General features: G+C 47.6%; 1 protein-coding gene across 1 annotated transcript in view; it reads left to right on the forward strand.

The window, feature by feature from the left end:
* Positions 1 to 13,390, forward strand: part of LOC141050134 (olfactory receptor 1500-like) — a 35,754-nt gene extending 22,364 nt beyond the window's left edge. Inside the window, exon 2 of the mRNA XM_073546966.1 lies at positions 12,476 to 13,390. Coding sequence (XP_073403067.1) covers positions 12,476 to 13,390 — 915 coding nt within the window. The remainder of the gene's footprint in view (positions 1 to 12,475) is intronic.
* Positions 13,391 to 13,754: the final 364 nt, after the last annotated feature.

Genomic DNA, 13,754 nt, shown 5'->3' on the forward strand with positions numbered 1-13,754 from the left:
AGTGAGGCTCTGGAATTCTCTTCCTGAGGAAGTGGTGATGGCCAACTCCCTGAGTGATTTTAAGAAAGGAATGGAGGCTTTTCTTGTGAGTAACAGTATAGAAGGTTACGAATAACAGAATATTATAGGTAGATGGTTGACCAGCTTAGCGGAAGGAATTTTTTTCCCTATGGAGAAAATTGGCTTCTACTCTGTGGGTTTTTTGCCTTCCCCAGGATCAACAATGCAGAACAGCTGCACTAAAAATAGGCTGAACTAGATGGACACAAGGTCTTCCTTCAGCCTTCAAAACTATGTTACTATGTTACCAAAATGCTTGTGCATGGCCTAATCATCTCCCTCCTCGATTACTGCAACATCCTCCTCTGTGGCCTACCTTCTAACACTCTCACACCCCTCCAATCTGTCCTTAACTCTGCTGCCCGACTAATTAATCTCTCTCCTGGCCACACTCCTACTTCCACTCTTTGCAAATCCCTTCACTGGTTCCCAATTTCCCAGCGTATCCAGTTTAAACTACTAACACTGACCTACAAAGCCATCCATAACCTTTCTCTTCCACATATTTCTGAACTAATCTCTTAATATCTCTCACGTAATCTCCGGTTCTCCCAAGACCTTCTTCTCTCCTCCATGCTTATTCACTTCTCACCCAATCGCCTCTTGACTTCTCCCAAATATCCCCTACCATCTGGAATTCTGTGCCCCATCAAGTTTGGTTATCCACCACATTTGGATCTTTCAAACGGAAACTGAAAACCCATCTTTTCAAAAAAGCTTACAACCTGCAATGACCACACAGCTACCTCAACACCTTCGGAACTACTGCAACCCCTGACCTACTGTCTCGTTCTCCATAATTCTGTAGAATGTATGCCCACAAAAGCAGGGTCCTCTTCCCTCTGTATCAGTCTGTCATTGTTAGTTTTGTTTACTGTAAGTGATATTTGTATTTTGATGTAACCCAATCTAATGTACAGCACCATGGAATTAACAGTGCTATATAAATACATACTAATAATAATAATAATAATAATAATAATAGCCTCAGTCTCCGGGAGTTATAACGGGAAGACACGGCCCTGAGGAAGCTCTGCCCCTGGAATGAGATCTATAGGACAATCATAGGGGCAATGGGGAGGAAGAGTCTCTGAGGCCTTCTTTGAGAACATATCTGCATATTGCCAGTAGTGCCTAGGAAGAGAGGTTAGATCTGATGTGTTCTCAGATGACCCAAATTGAACTTGAATCCTAAGACACTGTCCCTCACATGACCTACTCCATCCCAGTATGCTCCCAGTTGCCCAATCTATATTAGGTGAATAGCGGCGTGCTCCAGGCAGCCACTGAGGCTGCCTGCCGTGTGTCCAATGCCATCCCTGTCCCGACTTTGTCCCACCTCCCGCTGCCTGATAAGTTCTCGGGCAATAGTGCGTCATGTCTGGGTTTCGTGAGCCAGTGCTCTATACAGCTAGAGTTGTTGGCTGCATGATTCCCCTCCGAGCGGACTAAGGTGGGATTTATCATTTCCCTCTTGTCGGGCAGGGCTTTGGAGTGGGCCACACCGCTGTGGGAGCGTGGTGATCTTGTGGTGCAGAGTGCCACTCTGTTCTTGGCCACTCTGAAGCAGATCTTCTTAGGACTGCAAATCACCCATGACATCGTGCTCCGGCTGCTGGCATTATTGCAGGGCTCGTCCTCGGTCAGCCACTTCACCATCGGTTCAGGACGCTGGCTTCTGAGTTAGAGTGGCCAGATAAGGTCCTCATACCGGAGTTCTGGAGAGGTTTTGCTGACCATGTGAAGGGCGCCCTAGCCACCAGGGAGGTTCCCGCCATACTGGAGGAGCTCATCATTGTCTCCACCCGTATTGACCTTTACTTTACTGAACGAAGGTTAGAGTGGTCCCAGTGTAGGCAGAGGTTTAGGCTGACACCTAGTTTTCCTAAATGTGTGGTATCTTCCGATCGGGCGTCTGAGCCTCAGGAGGCCATGGGGTTTTCTCGTGCATTATCCAGGCTCCGGTCCGCTCCAGTACCTGTGGTCTGTCCTGCTTACAGTCTGGTCACTTTGCCAACCGGTGCCCACAGCGATCGGGAAAATGCTCACCTCTAGTGGTCATAGGAGGGGGCTCACTAGAATCAGCTGCGTTTTCCTCCAAGCTGACCTTTAAAGGAATGTTTGAGGCTGGTTCCTCCACTCTGGCGGTGGAGGTTTGCATGGAATATGGAGCGGAAGGCAATTTCATGTCTTCAGTCTTCGCCCAATGGCACGCAATACCCCTGGTTTTGATGGCCAAGCCAGTCCCCGTCAGGGTTGTGGACGGTGCGACTCTATCCTCTCAAATTACCCACCAGACCGCCCCGTTGATACTCTCGGTGTCTCTGTCTCATCAGGAGACGATATCCCTCCTTGTCATGCCTTAGGGTATCAATCAGGTCCTCTTAGGGGTTCCCTAGTTGCAATTCCACTCTCCACATAAAGCGTGGTCCTCGGGGAGGTTCGCATGGCCGTGAGCTAGTATAGTTCATGTGGAGTGAGAGTTGTATGCATGTATGAATGTCTCTGGTGAATGACTCATTAAGAAACCCCTACCCTTCGTATGCATGTGTTGTGTAGCCTTGCCTGTCAGCGCCCAGGCTGAGGCGTAGGTAGGAGGATGAGTCAGAGACCGGCTGCAGCACCAAGTAGTGGCTTGTCTATATGCCATGGCTCACTTGGTCAGCACTCCACGATAGGCCAAAAGCTCTGCCGAGAACCAGCTGACGGTGCTGGAACCCGGATGGGTAGCAGAAGCTACAATAATCTATGGCACTACCGAGAACCAGCTGACGGTACTGGAACCCAGAGTGGCAGCAGAAGGAACAAGAGCCAATGGCACAACCGTGGACCAGCTGACGGTGCTGGAACACGGCTTCTAAGCAGGAGGTACCTGTGCTAAAAAGCACTACCAAGGACCAGCAGGTGTTGCTGGATCTCGGATACCGAGAAGGAGGCACCTAGGCCAAAGGCACTGCCGAGAACCAGCTGACGGTGCTGGAACCCGGATGGGTAGCGGAAGGTACCCATGAAAAAAACAAAGTTGCAAGGCCGTGAGCCGGCCGCAGTTACCGAAACCCACAGTCCTACAGGGGGTGCTTGTCCTATTGGCACTATGGAACCAGCCTTTATTACCAGAACCCACAGCCCACATAGGAAGCACCAAAACTGCAGGCACCATAGACTCGGCTAACCCGACCGCAACACGACAGGACAACGTATCGGTGGCAAAGTGACGTTGACACTACCCGGAAACAGCAGGCAGGCTGGAACCAGGCTGGGCAGGAGGGAGTACCCATGCCAAAGACACTGCCGAGAACCAGCTGACCGTGCTGGAACCCGGAAGGGTAGCAGATGCTACAATACTCTATGGCACTACCGAGAACCAGCTGACGGTGCTGGAACCCAGAGTGGCAGCAGAAGGAACAAGAGCCAATGGCACAACCATGGACCAGCTGACGGTGCTGGAACACGGTTTCTAAGCAGGAGGTACCTGTGCTAAAAAGGACTACCAAGGACCAGCAGACGTTGCTGGAACTCGGATACCGAGAAGGAGGCACCTAGGCCAAAGGCTCTGCCGAGAACCAGCTGACGGTGCTGGAACCCGGATAGATAGCAGAAGCTACAATACTCTATGGCACTAACGAGAACCAGCTGACGGTGCTGGAACCCAGGGTGGCAGCAGAAGGAACAAGAGCCAATGGCACAACCGTGGACCAGCTGACGGTGATGGAACACAGTTTCTAAGCAGGAGGTACCTGTGTTAAAAAGCACTACCAAGGACCAGCAGACGTTGCTGGAACTCAGATACCGAGAAGGAGACACCTAGGCAAAAGGCTCTGCCGAGAACCAGCTGACGGTGCTGGAACCCGGATGGGTAGCAGAAGGTACCCATGATCAACAAAGTAGCAAGGCCGCGAGCAACATGCAGTTTCCGAAACCCACAGACCAACAGGGGGTGCTTGTACTATTGGCACTACGGAACCTGCCTTTATTACCAGAACCCGCAGCCCACATAGGAAGCACCAAAACTGCAGGCACCATAGACTCGGCTAACCCGACCGCAACACGACAGGACAACGCAACACGACAGGACAACGTTGACACTACCCGGAAACAGCAGGCGGGCTGGAACCAGGCTGGGCAGGAGGGAGTACCCGTGCCAAAGACACTTCTGAGCTGCAACTGGCGATGTTGGAGCCCAGGGGTCAATCATGCAGCAGGCTGAGGCCTACTTGGAGCGAGTTTTATATTGGTTGTACACAACTACTGATTTTAACCGGGCTCCACTTAGGCCTCTGGCTCTACTGTCTCTAGTATTTCCCCTGGCCTCCAACCCCGCCAGTCGCTGCTCTGAAGTGGCGTGTGCAGAATCCACACTTGTTCCTGTGTGACTGGGGCTCATTTACGTCAGTTGATCCACTGATGTGTGTCCGGCAAGGTTTCCTGCTCTGTCCACATTCCCACTACTAGTAATGGGAATGGGGACAGAGCGGGAGATATTGCCGGACACACATCAGTGGATCAACTGACGTGCCTGAGCCACAGTAACACAGGAACAAGAGTGGATTGTACAGACACCACTTCAGAGCAGCGACTGGCGGGGTTGGAGGCCAGGGGAAATACTAGAGACAGTAGAGCCAGAGGCCTAAATTGAGCACGGTTAAAAATCAGTAGTAGTGTGACTGTGTAGGCAGCAGGAGACTTTGCCATCCACACAGCAGGGGAACAGCTGGCGTTCCTGAACCCCACAGACACCGGAGCGAGTGTTTCAATCTGTGCAGATTGCACTTCCAGGCTGCAACTGGCTGTGTTGTAGCCCAGGATCAAGGCTCCAAGCAGGATGAGGCCTACTTGGAGCGAGGAGAAAATACGATGTAGTGTGAGTTTGGAAGCAGCATGAGACTTTGCCATCCACACAGCAGGGGAACAGCTGGCGTTACTGAACCCCACAGACACCGGAGCGAGTGTTTCAATCTGTGCGGACGGCACTTCCAGGTTACAACTGGCTGTGTTGTAGCCCAGGATGAAGCATGCAGCAGGCGGAGGCCAACTTGCAGCTGGTTTTATAGAGGTTATAGACTACAACTGATTGTAACCGTGCTCCACTATGGCCTCCGGCTCCACTGTCTCTAGTATTTCCCCTGGCCTCCAACCCCGCCAGTTCCTGCTCTGAAGTGGCGTCTGCACAATCCACACTTGTTCCTGTGTAACTGTGGCTCAGTCAAGTCAGTTGATCCCCTGATGTGTGTCTGGCAAGGTCTCCTGCTCAGTCCTCATTCACACTACTATTAATGGGAATGTGGACAGAGCAGGAGACCTTGCCAGACACACATCAGGAAATCAACTGACGTGACTGAGCCACAGTAACTCAGGAACAAGTGTGGATTGTGCAGATGCCACTTCAGAGCAGGAACTGGCGGGGTTGGAGGCCAGGGGAAAAACTAGAGACAGTGGAGCCAGAGGCCTAAGTGGAGCACATTTACAAATCTGTAGTAGTTTGCATGTGGATGGAGCAGGAGACTTTGCTGTCTAGACAGCAGGGGAACAGCTGGCATTACTGAACCCCACAGACACAGTAGCGAGTGTGTTTTTCTCTGCGAAGACGGCACTTCTGAACACCAACTGGCGTTGTTGGAGCCCAGGATGAGGCATGGAGCAGGCTGAGGCCTGATGGTGTTGGCATGTGGATGGAGCAGGAGACTTTGCCATCTAGACAGCAGGGGAACAGCTGGCATTACTGAACCCCACAGACACAGTAGCGAGTGGGTTTTTCTCTGCGAAGACAGCACTTCTGAACACCAATTGGCATTGTTGGAGCCCAGGATGAGGCATGGAGCAGGCTGAGGCCTGATGTTGTTGGCATGTGGAGGCAGCACTAGACTTTGCCGTCTACACAGCAGGGGAACAGCTGGCATTACTGAACCCCACTAACACAGGAGCTAGTGTGTGTTTCTCTGCAAAGATGGCACTTCTGAACACCAACTGGCCTTGTTGGAGCCCAGGATGAGGCATGGAGCAGGCTCAGGCCTGATGGTGTTGGCATGTGGATGGAGCAGGAGACTTTGCCGTCTACACAGCAGGGGAACAGCTGGCATTACTGAACCCCACTAACACAGGAGCTAGTGTTTTTCTCTGTGAAGATGGCACTTCTGATCACCAACTGGCGTTGTTGGAGCCCAGGATCAAGCATGGAGAAAACAGAGGCCTGATGGTTTTTGAATGTGGAGGCAGCAGGAGACTTTGTCATCCACACAGCAGGGGAACAGCTGACGTTACTGAACCCCACTAACACAGGAGCTAGTGTGTTTTTCTCTGTGAAGACTGCACTTCTGAATACCAACTGGCGTTGTTGGAGCCCAGGATCAAGCATGGAGCAGGCTGATGCCTGATGGTTTTTGAATGTGGAGGCAGCAGGAGACTTTGTCGTCCACACAGCAGGGGAACAGCTGACGTTACTGAACCCCACTAACACAGGAGCTAGTGTGTTTTTCTCTGTGAAGGCGGCACTTCTGAACACCAACTGGCGTTGTTGGAGCCCAGGATCAAGAATGGAGCAGGCTGAGGCCTGATGGTTTTTGAATGTGGAGGCAGCAGGAGACTTTGTCGTCCACACAGCAGGGGAACAGCAGACGTTACTGAACCCCACTAACCCAGAAGCTAGTGTTTTTCTCTGTGCGGACAGCACTTCCGAGCGACAACTGGCTGTGTTGAAGCTCAGGATCAATCATGCAGCAGGCGGAGGCCAGCTTGCAGCAAGTTTGATATAGGTTGTAGACTACTACTGATTGTAACCGTGCTCCACTATGGCCTCTGGCTCCACTGTCTCTAGTATTTCCCCTGGCCTCCAACCCTGCCAATTGCTGCTCTGAAGTGGCGTCTGCACAATCCACACTTGTTCCTGTGTTACTGGGGCTCAGTCACGTCAGTTGATCCCCTGATGTGTGTCCGGCAAGGTCTCCTGCTCTGTCCACATTCCCTCTACTAGTCCCTCATAAAGCTCTGCACATCCAAGTTCAGCACATGTGCCAGACATGGGATGTGAGTGAGGTTGCCAAGGCCCAGAGCTGCTACCAGATTTCGGCCATTGTCACACACTACCAAGCCCGGCTGGAGATTCGCTGGCACAAACCACACGTCGCTCTCCTGCTTGATGGCATTCCAGAGCTCCTGCGCTGTGTGGCTTTGATTCCCTAAAGAAATTAATTTGAGTACGGCCTGTTGACGTTTGGTCACGGCTGTGCTCATATCGGTCGTAACAGGCTCCTGCAGCGCTGTTTCTGAGGAACTTGAGTAGGAGGAGGAGTCAATGTGTAGAGACTGGATTCCTGCAATCCGTGGAGTTGGCAGAACACGTACAGCTCCACTCTCCAGATCTGTACCTGGCTCCACAACATTGACCCAATGGGCAGTGAGGGAAAGGTGTCGTCCCTGTCCATATTTACTGGTCCACGCATCGGTGGTTAGTTGGACCTTGCTACTGATGGTGTTTAGTAGCGAATGTTTTATTTTTTCCTCCACATGTTTTTGCAGGGCAGGGACGGCTTGCCTGCTGAAATAAAAGCGGCTGGGCACGGTGTATTGTGGGACTGCCAATGCCATGAAGTTCCGGAAGGTGTCAGTCTCCACCAGCCTGAATGAGAGCATTTCAAGGGCCAGTAGTTTGGCAATGCAAGCATTCAGAGCCTGTGCTCGGGGAATGGTTTGCCGAGTATGGCCTCCTTTTATCCCATGCCTGTGCTAACGATTGCTGTAGAGTGGCCTGGGAGTGTGAGGATGACTGGGAACGTGGTGCTGTGGGTGGAATGTCACTGGGTCTCCGGACAACAGTGCCAGAGGTTCTTCCTTGGCGTTCCTGTGAGGAAGCCGAACCAGCTGTGTGTGAGCTGAAGGAAGAGGCCCCAACACGAGCTGAAGAGGTGGTAGGTGGTGCTGTAGGTTGGCCTACGTCTTCAGTGTGTCTGTGTAACTCCACCTCGTGCTTGGTCCGCACATGTTTCCACATATTTGTGGTACTGAGGTTGCTGACATTTTTACCTCTTTTGACTTTCTGATAACACAGCTTGCATTTGACAAAGCAAATGTCATCTGCAACTGTGTCAAAAAAGGACCATGCACTGCAAGTCTTGGGAGCGCCCGTTTTGGCTTTTGAAAGAGGAATGCTCCTAACGGGTGCTGAAGAGGAGGCTACAGGCAACCAAGTCTGCCCCCTCTCTCTCCCTCCTGTTTTGGCCGTTCGGGGAATCTCTTCCTCAGAGCTGCTCCCACCACCTTCCTGTTCCTCATGCCATGATGGGTCAAGGACCCCATCATCTACACTCCCCTCTTCAAACACCTGCTTCTCCTGGTTTGTCTCGCCAGCACCGTACGCACCAGAAAGTGGCACCTGAGTTTCGTCATCATCTGATGCGTACTGAGGTGTGCTGACCACAGGCACTGGCCCACCCGCCTCTTCAGATTCAGAGGGACAAAGAAGTTGCGTATCACTGCATACTCCCTCTTCTTCACATTCTTGAATGCTGCTTGGCTGTCCCCCTCTTTCCAAGCCAACAGATTCAGAGAACAGAAGTAGAGACTGCGATTGCTCCTGTCCAGGGCTCTCTGACTGCCTGAGCACTTTGGCAGGTGGTGAAGAGACAGATGGTTGCTCTGGCCCTGAGAGGACGTGGAAGTCATTGAAGTCGATGCGTTAGCTGCCATCCATCCGACAATGGCTTCAATTTGTTCCTCCCGCAGCAGTGGGTACGGTGAGGTCCTACAAAGCTGCGCATAAAGGACTGTTGCCTGCTAAAACTGGGGGATGCTGACTCACTGGTGCCCGCAGCAGGCACAGAATCCCCGCGTCCTCTCCCTGCAGAATCCCTACGTCCTCTCCCTGCAGAATCCCCACGTCCTCTCCCTGCTGAAACTCCACGCCCACGTGCCTTACTCCCTGCCTTCTTCATCTTGGTAGACTGATAAAGATAGGTAGAAAAGTACAAAGGGGGGGCTTAGTGTGCTTATTCCTGAACAGCTGGTAACAGGTATAAGAAACACTAATTTTATGAAGTGTGTGTGTGGACTACACTTTAATAGGAGCTAATGTGGCCTACACAACTGTCAAATGGAGTGTTTGGTGAACTTTATTTTGTTTTTTGCTTTTAAAAAAAAGCTAAAAGGATGTGACCACAGATTTGAATGCGATAGTATCACTAACTTTTTGGAGCTATTACAATGCAGGAAGGTAAACTACAATGCAAAAGATGAGGCTCCAAAAAATAGGATAATACTAATCTGGCTGCAGCTGAAGGGCACAAGCCAGAAAAAAGGCTCCTCTATCTACTCCTATATAGTGTTTGCAACCAACCAATGTAGATGGATATGGATGGATGCACACTAATAGGAGAATAAAAAATGAGCTGCAATAAAAGAAAAATATGTGTGAGGCAGTGACGCACGCTGAGCGGCCTACAACCAGACATAGCTGAAGGACACACTACTCAGCGTGAGCTGCACTCACACACAGAGACCTCTCAGACGTGAACAGTGCAGCAAACTGGGCACTAGCACTGAAAGGCTGCAGAGAGGCTCCGCTGTCTACTCCTATAGTGTTTGCAACCAACGTATATGGATACGGATGGATGCACAGTGCACACTAATAGGAGAATGAAAAATGAGCAGCAAAAAAATAAAAATATGTATGAGGCAGAGACATGCTGAGTGTCCTACAACCAGATGTGGCTGCAGGATACACTACTCAGCGTGAGCTGCACTCACACAGACCTTGCAGACAGCTGTGAACGCTGCTGCAAGGCAAAAGAAAGCTACAGTGGTGGATTATGTAGCCTGGGTAAAGCACACTATGATTGTGAAAATTGCTATTTCTAACTGTCCCTCACAGTCTTGAACAGCAGCCTGTCCCTAACTGAATTCACAGCAGAGTGACCAGAAATGGTGGCGGCGGTGGCTTTTATAGTGCATCATGACATCATTTCAGCAGCCAATCACAGCCATGCCATTAGTTAACATGCCTACATGCCTAACAGGATGTGCCCACACTTCTGAGGATTCCCATTGGCTGAATCAAATCAAACTGGCTCATAGCATTATGGGAACTTCCGATTCCAGTATTCGATATGCTAAAAGTATCGGAACTCAGTATCGGAATTCCGATACAGTGAATATCGGCCGATACCCGATACTTGCGGTATCGGAATGCTCAGCAATAGTCATGACAGAAAGCAGTCCGATAATCAGTGGTATCCATTGAATGGTTCCAGAGGATTTACCTTATAACGTGACACTGGTCAGAACTGTAAAATTTGGCCTGGTCGTGAAGGTGAAAACTGGCTTGGGGCTGAAGAAAAAAACTTATTTTTTCCATCATAGATCTAAAATATTTAGTTATAATAATAGGAATATACCTTTAAATCTTGTAAATACTGCTTCACTTTAAATAATTTTTTAGAAGTGAATACAATAGGGCAAGCTATTAAAGACAGCTTTATTTCTAACACATTTAATTGCCTGAAATGAAGGTGACTTGTGGGACAATGGAAAAGTCTCCCATGATTTGTGTTACCAGGTACCGGGCCTTCTACTTCATATATAAATATCCAGACTTACAGCCATTAAGGCTCATAGTCATGTGTCTAGTGACCATGTACCTAAGCACAGCCGTGATGATGTCTCCTGACTCTGGGGAAAAGTCTTCACACAAGAATTGAAATTTGTAGAAAAAGAATATGTCCATCTGATACAGAGTAATAATGAATAATAAAGAATCCGCTCCTGTAAGTATGGCATCTCTGTGATAATACCTAGTGCCGTTTGTTTAAAATTCTTTTCCAAATTATTGATTTATTGGAAAAAAAAAAAAAACAGGAAAAAGTAGTTTTATTGTTTAATTTGAAATGTGACTGTCGAAAGAAATTCTGATTGTTGACAATTAAAGATAGATTAAAACTTGATTGCTTTGGACTATTTTATACAGGTGAGTGAATCTGCCAAAATTAAAATTTGGCAAATTCTAAAAAAATTCAGCCAGGAAATTCAGTTTGCATCAGATTGATTTAACGCTATTCAAGTATGCCCCAGCTGCATTTGGAAGTCTTCCAACACCAAAGTATATTAAATTGATGGGTGGAAAAGGTTAAAAAAAGCCATACTCACCTTGCTCCTCACATGTACTTACTATCACGTCTCCCTGCTAGTTCTGGATTTCGGTTCCATTGCTCCAGTGCTGGACTCGTCTTCAGTATTTTCCAGCACCTCTGTCCACTGCGGTAATGAGGGCTGATGTATTGTATGTCATGATGTCTCTTAAGTCATAATATCAGAACACTTGCCTAGACCTAGCTAGTGCCAAAAGCATCGGAGAAGAGATCAAGGGCACTTGGGTGGAGCTGGGGCCTGAGGAAGTTAGCAGACAACTGTCAGGGTTTGGTGAGTAGGACTTGATACGATTTTTTTTTTAGACCATTCCTGTTCTGTATATATCCAGTCAACAGCAGCGCACTCACCAGAATTTTACTGCATTTGCACAAATCAAATTGCCGAAAACTCACATAAGAAAATGTAAACTAATTAATTAGTTTACTATACAAATGTTCATCAATATTACTTTACTTTAGATGCTTTTCAGTATTTCTAAGCAATATATAAAAGAGCTCCAAGGTAAATAATATTTACATTTTTTTTTCCTTCAAAGCACCACTCCAGCATTTTTTTGTAATTGCACCATTGGAGTGTTGCTTTAAATGGGATTCACCTGCCCAATGTCTCATACTCACCTGCAGCTGACTTCATCACTTCCCACTGTTGCTACTGTCAGTCTCCAGCAAAAATTGACCTCCTAGCTTCTCCAGTGTTTCATGGAACTGCGTGAAGGTCACATAAAAATACAAATCTAAGACAGCCTCGTTCAGGCTTTCATAGGCTTGCACTGAGAGCCTGTGATGCAGCTTCTGACTTACATCCAAGATGGGGTTGCGGGACCAGAGCGGTGACTAAAAATGGTGAAGACACTGGAGAGTGAGTATTTGACAAAAGGCAAGGGGCTTATGTTTAAAGTGTCACTACAGCGCTGAAAAACTAAAAGTGGTGCTTTCTATGCAAAAAAATGTTTACAAGATATAGAAACAGTGTTAATTGATGGAATTCTTGTTACCATGAAACGCTTTGCTGATATAATGAAGGTATTGCAGTGCTTTGCTGAGTTCTGCTGTATTCCATCTTTAAAGGTGGCCTCAGGAGACAGTGTATGGAGCTTGGCTTCAGTGCCTAAACAGTGCCACCTTCATCTGAGGTCTTATGTTCCTTTGTTTTAGCGATTAGGACGGATTGCATTACCTGAAATTTTGTAAATATCCAGAGCAAAAATCTTGTCACTATCAAGATATTATATGTTTCTGTTTTCACTTTACTACAGTATATCCAAAATTTCCTCCATTTTTAGAACAATCTGACAGTGGTCGCTGAGTTTTTCCTTTTAGGATTTCAAATCAGACAAAGTTTAAGAATTTCACTATTCTGTCTTCTCCTGGTGGTTTACTTTGGGACAATATGTGGGAACCTCCTGATCATCACCCTGGTGTCCACCAGCAAGAACCTCCACACTCCAATGTACTTCTTCATCTCACAACTGTCCATCAGTGACATCCTGGTGATTACAAATATTGTCCCCAATTTGCTCCAAATTCTACTCAATAATCACGGATCCATTTCTTTCACTGATTGCTTTACTCAGTTGTATTTTGTATGTGCCCCAGAAGTGTTTGAATGTTTCCTTCTCGCTGTGATGTCTTATGACCGATATGTGGCCATCTGTAATCCTCTCCGTTACTCCACCATCATGACTATAGCACATTGTGTCACATTATCAATTACCTGTTGGATATTTGGATTTTCTATTGTTTTGATTTACATTATAAAAATGACAAAACTAAACTTTTGTGGTCCAAATATCATTGACCATTTATTCTGTGATATTGTTCCCCTATTAGATCTTTCCTGCTCTGATACCTTCATTGTTCACTTGGAAATTGATGTTATGGTCATTCCAATTGTAATAATTCCAACTATTATCATTGTATTGTCTTACACTTATATTATGACAGCAGTCTTAAAGATTAAATCTAGTGTTAGTAGACAGAAAGTCTTCTCCACCTGTAGCTCCCACCTCATTGTGGTCTCCATATTCTACTGGACAATGTTTGGTGTTTATGTTTTCCCAACAAAAGGCCGAACACTCACTTTGAGTAAGATCCTCTCACTGCTATATACCGTGTTTACTCCCTTTATGAATCCCATTATATACAGTCTGAGAAATAAAGACATTAAGAAAGCCATTTTTAGGCATGCAGCCTGGTAAATTACCAACTAGACATTTTTCAGACCTGATTTGTTACTTCTCACGATTGTCCAGGTCATTGCAACCTCCTATTACACCACAACTTCTCATCTCAGATGGCAGATGCCCCATGCCAAATCACAACCCAGGGCATACGCACCTCCAATAGGTGCAAAATGCAAATGATCTGCTGCACTGCCCTAAATTCACTCCTGACTGTTACTCTCAGAAGCTCCATTGTGACAGCTTTGAAGGATAGGACTTCAACAAAACCATACGCACCATGAAAAAAAACATAGTATTGATGTGTGCAATATTGCCCAATCTAATAAAATGTAAAAAATATGTATCTCATACAATGAACACTAAAACAGGAAAAACTGGT

This window comes from Dendrobates tinctorius, unplaced genomic scaffold, assembly GCF_039654945.1.
Source record: "Dendrobates tinctorius isolate UK_male_01 unplaced genomic scaffold, ASM3965494v1 ptg000151l, whole genome shotgun sequence".
NCBI lineage: Eukaryota > Metazoa > Chordata > Amphibia > Anura > Dendrobatidae > Dendrobates > Dendrobates tinctorius.